The 5,573-nt window shown below is 38.7% G+C and overlaps 1 protein-coding gene across 1 annotated transcript in view; it reads right to left on the bottom strand.

Moving 5' to 3' along the window:
- lamp1a (lysosomal associated membrane protein 1a) overlaps nt 1–5,202 on the bottom strand; it is a 13,958-nt gene extending 8,756 nt beyond the window's left edge. Inside the window, exon 1 of the mRNA XM_016258389.1 lies at nt 5,031–5,202. Within this exon, the coding sequence (XP_016113875.1) occupies nt 5,031–5,202 (172 nt within the window). The remainder of the gene's footprint in view (nt 1–5,030) is intronic.
- Between the last annotated feature and the right edge of the window lie 371 nt (nt 5,203–5,573).

Raw genomic sequence — 5,573 nt, forward strand, 5'->3', positions numbered from 1 at the left:
CCAAATTTCTATGAAATCCTTTTTTGAAAGCAAAAGTGCAACAGAGTGCAAGCAGCAAGTGTCCATCTCATAGTCCAAATCACTTAAATCAAAGTTCAGTATTATAGTGTAAGAATGGCAACATATCCATGTGTTCTAGTCTACTAATAAAATTATAATAAAAAAACGCTTCTTAAAGGAGTATTTACCAGAAATGTTATTTACCAGAATTCATTTAGGAGAAAAATGTAAATGTGCAGTATTTCTGAAATTTTTTTTATTTTTTTTAAATAAAATCAATTAATTGGAGATACTTTTGATTTTTTAAATTTTATGGAACCATTAAAATGGAATCCAGAAAATAATGGAAAACAGAATTTGGTAAAGATAAAACTGTAAATCTCAATTAATTAGACAGGTTTTTCGATTAATACATTTTAATTTAACCATTAAAACAGAATATAGAAAAATGAAAATGGAAAAAAAACTGAATTTGGAAATAAAACTGATTTCATAGGGCCCTATAATTACAATATATTTTTTTGAGGTAATAAAAATAGATGTAAGTGAACAATAGCCTTTAAAATTACTTAAAATACATATATAATAGCAATGAGGCAATAATAATTAGTTCAAGTATCAAAAGCAAGAAATCATATGGTTTTATTGAACAAAACTGTTAAAATACATAGTTTTATAAACAATAGAGCTAATGTACATTACACATTACAACAAAGGCCTGCAGAGGGCGCCAACGGCCTGATGATTGTTTTTACACACTACTGCGCGATCTAATACTAGTTTAATATTGACCAAGCATCATTTAATTCAAATGTCCACTTAATCTTTAATATTTGGCCATTTCTTTAGGACAGAAATGCTATAGCCGCTGTAATTAAAAGAATATGTGGACATCAAAACGTGTAATAATGTGTTTTATGGATTCTCGTCCGTGAATCTTTAAATCTAGATCCAAACTCAAAATCTTTTGCATTTCTCGAAGTATTTTACACCAGTAACCCTGTATCAAACGGCATGACCATAAACAGCGAGTCAGAGTACCAACTTCAGTCTTACATTTAAGACAAAATGGGGAAAAGGAACTGTTAAAAGTATGTCGGTGATTAGGAGATATATGTAGCCTGTGCAGTATCTTCAGCTGAATTGCGCTTGCACGGTTACAGACTGATATTTTTTTAGCACCCTCCCAGACTACCTCCCAAACATCCTCATCAATCGGAATTGATAGTTCCTTTTCCCACTTCCTAATATTCTGTGAGTCAGTGCCATTCATAGAGCATAAAGTGTTATAGAAAAGGCTAATCGATGTTCTCCCAGTTATTTGAAAACCTTTTTACCAGTGGGCTCACCTTTGAACCAGCGCATGCGCTAACTTCATTTTTAACCCGGCACAACCTTCTTTCATGTGAACAGAGTAGGGAGGAAATAACATGTTAACAATCTCCCTATACTTTAAACAAAACAAAAAAAACATACAAAACAAAGATTACAGTTACCAAAAAAAATAGTTGTATATCCGATTGAAAGTATAGAGTCTTTTCAAATGAACCATCATAGCGGTGTGTTTCAGTGCGAAAGCAAAAGCACTTTATTTGGCCATCCAAAAGTAGATGCATTTAGGAATCTTTAAGATTACTTGTAACAGAACAGCAATGCATTTTATGGACGACCGTTTCGTGAACCTAGGAGAGGAAGTAATTCTGACTTTGCTATGACAATCTGGCACTTCTGAATCAGCTACGGTTTTGTTATTAGTTTAAGTATTTGCTATTGACTGTTCAAATGCGGAGTTTTGCGCATCGTGTGTGTGTGTCGGCCAAACGAGAGAGAGATCACAGTGGAGTCAGCTGTCTTAACCGTGGCTTGTGTACTGCAAACACATTCATCACTGTGTCTGTCACGCGACTCTGTTCCCCTTTCAGGCTCGGTCTTTACATTTATTTTGAAAGATGAAGCTCGCGATTCTGGTAAGGGGCGTTACGTTTCCGACGAGTGCTTGCGGTGTTCGGCCAATCACAATGCACTGGGTCAGCTGGCCAATCAGAGCAGACTGCGCTTGTCGGAAGGAGGTTCTTTGTAGAAAACAAAGCGTTTGAGAGAGGCAGGGCATAGAGGACCTACAATAATGTACAGAATTTGAAAAATAATGTGTTTTTTGAACATTAAAGCATGTCAACATATTCTGTTACACCAAATAATGATCTTTAAAAAAAGTATCATATGACCCCTTTAACAAATGTCCCCAGTCCTTAACTAAGTGCTTTCAATAGCACCATAGTCCTTCACCGAGTACTTTCAATAACATCAGGGCCGACGCTCCTTTTTTTGTAAGACAATCAGCGAGTTGAGTTTTTGTGTCCAACTAGAGTAACTTCTTGATTCTTTTACGCTGTATGAGCTCCTTTATGCTGCTTATTTCCAGTCAAAGACGTTTCTCAGAGACCTGTTTTGCTGACTTAAGGATATCAAAAAGAGAGTGGTTGTCTGTCACACAGATCAACGGCGGAGTATGCAGCTCAGCATTTCCAGTAGTAAGTTCAGAAAAGAGAGTAGTCAGAAAAATGGCATTATCTATTCCATCTGACAGGGCCAGAGTTTCCCCTGCCAGAGTACTCCTCACCACACGTCTAATTTTCTTAGATTGCCAACAGAGAGGAGAAAACTTCCCTCCTTCTCCCATGAGACCAATCAATGTCCCCCCCTGTGTGCCCCCATCAGGGAGATTTTCAAGGGAAGCATCACTGAAAACAACAGTTTAGAGCATCACGGTTTCCCAAATGTTGAAACCTGAGTCACCTTTTCAGATTTAAGCTTTCTATTGACCTTATTTGTCTCGTGAATAGACTGGACTGTAGCATACTTTATATTTGATCCTAAACTGCATACATTAAACAATGTCTGGTCTGGTTTGTTTTGCAACCCACAGTATTTGTCCCATTTTTGACCTAATCTGCTCTTTTTCAGTCTCATTAAGAGAGGTATCCCTCTGCACTGCACATGCTACTTGCAGTCGAATAGGCTGTAGGTTTTCAATGTAACTATGCTGATGTACATGAACTACACCATTAATAATAACAAAGTCTATTCCCACATAGCAGAAATGTTCATGTTCCTCACGTCCAACATGTAATGCAGACTTTAGTGTAGGTATCACATCTGTTGAGAAGTTTTGTGAGCCTGCCCAAAGAAAATCATCAACATGACATGCGAGTACTCCAGTAACCTTACACTGTTCATCCAACCAATAGAATACTGCTGGATCTACTTTAGACATTTTTCCACCTGTACTCCGCATGATTTCTTTCACTAAGTTGTACCAATACAATGATGCATCTGCAAGGCCGTAAACACACTTGTTTAGTTTCCATAGAACATTTTCTTTTCCTGCTTCAGGAGGGGGCCGGACATAGATTTCTCTGGAGAACTGCATGCCTTGCAAGAAAGCAGATTTGATGTCCATAGAATGGACTTGCCACTTATTTAGACAGATTTACAGCTAATAACAGCCTAAGAGAGTCAAAAGCACAGGTTGGAGAATCTTTCTACAGCTCGTGAATATTAAGCTCTTCAAAACCTCTGGCTACGAGTCGCGCTTTGGGCACAATACCATCTCTGAGTTTCTTTGAGAATACAGACCCATCTGGTAGAGACACACTTTTGACCTGCATCATCAACTTCCTCAAAAACATTGTTTTTGTACCAATTCACCATTTCATCCCGTTTAGCTGCATCAAATGAAATATATTTTGTTATGAGTACATCAGTCTCTATTTCTTTGAGACTACAGACCCATCTGGTAGAGACACACTTTTGACCTGCATCATCAACTTCCTCAAAAACATTGTTTTTGTACCAATTCACCATTTCATCCCGTTTAGCTGCATCAAATGAAATATATTTTGTTATGAGTACATTAGTCTCTATATCAGTTGATTCAATGTGAAGATTATCAACACATGACATATCCACTGACTCCTTTTGCCCATCACTGCCATCATTTTCAATATGTTGCAGATTGAACCAGTTTTTATATTTTCCAGAGGATTTGCCTGCTCTGCATTAAACCTTGGCTCTCTGTAGACCACCACAGTCCTGTTTCATAAATGTTACAGTCTGTCCTGTTTTTAACTTTACACCAGCAGAACAGACAGGATTACCACACACATCGTGATCTGTTTCTGGTTGTGTCATTCTAGGATAAACCACTTCTCCTGTATATGTGAAGATTATCAACACATGACATATCCACTGACTGTTTTTGCCCATCACTGCCATCATTTTCAATATGTTGCAGATTGAACCAGTTTTTATATTTTCCAGAGGATTTGCCTGCTCTGCATTAAACCTTGGCTCTCTGTAGACCACCACAGTCCTGATTCATAAATGTTACAGTCTGTCCTGTTTTTAACTTTACACCAGCAGAAGAGACAGGATTACCACACACATCGTGATCTGTTTCTGGCAAGTCTCATTCTAGGATAAACCACTTCTCCTGTATTAACCTCCCTGTCGCTGATGTTTTCTTGTTCGCTGCCAGTGTTTTCTTCACTATCTGCTGTATTGTTCAAGCAGCCTTTTTCACTTGGTACCTGGCTGTTGTCTTGTTCATTTTGCTTATCTTGAGATTCCTGATCCTGTGTGTTTGTTTTACAGAGCCTGGATTGATGTACTCTAACAAGAGTCCCCCCATGTCTTACAAATATAACAGCTCCATCTTGACCAATAACTACCCCTGGTCCCTTCCATTCAGGACAGTCTGCTCTTTTGTAATATACCTTGTCTCCTGTCACATACATGTCATCTGTGGGCCTAAGCTGCCTACGTAGTGCCCTTCTTATTCGCTCAGAAGACTCTGGTTATGCTTGTAAATGCTTTCCTAGAAGCATGTAAAGCAGAAATGTGTTCTTCCACTTTAGCACTCACAGTGGTACCTTCTAGAGCAGGCAATTTATCAACTAATACAGAAGGAAGGTTAGGATTCTGTCCAAACACTAATTGGTATGGACTGTAGCCATGAACATTCAACATACTCTTCTTAGCCATGAGGGCCCAGTCAAGGGCAGTGTGCCAGTCACATCCATTTTCTCGTTTGACCTTCAGGATGATCTCGGTGAGTGTTTGGTTATGTCTCTCGAGTAGTCCGTTGCTCCGGGGACTGTATCCAGCTGTTGTTCTGGTCTCGATGTTAAAGTTTTCAGCCATGTCTCTGATTTCTTGGTTGTTGAATTCCCCTCCATTATCACTGTACAGCTTCTGGGGGGCACCATGGACATTTATCCAAGTGTGAATGAAGGAGTTGACAATTTCAGATGACTTCTTTGTTTTCACAATGTTTCCGGCACTGAAACGTGTAAAGTGGTCGATGATGTGAAGATACCATACACCTGGTTCTAACTCATGTAGATCCAGGTCTCATTATATTCTGAAGCCATGGGCAACCCCACAGCAGGCTTTGGCTTTGTCCTCTTGTACTTTTGGCATATTTCACAGTCATATACTATTTGTTGTAGACTAGTAAAACATTCTGTCCTTATTTCCTGAACTGTGAATGAGCCTCTGTAGCCTGTCTGCCG

Source organism: Sinocyclocheilus grahami, unplaced genomic scaffold (genome assembly GCF_001515645.1).
Source record: "Sinocyclocheilus grahami isolate Dianchi unplaced genomic scaffold, SAMN03320097.WGS_v1.1 scaffold1678.1, whole genome shotgun sequence".
NCBI lineage: Eukaryota > Metazoa > Chordata > Actinopteri > Cypriniformes > Cyprinidae > Sinocyclocheilus > Sinocyclocheilus grahami.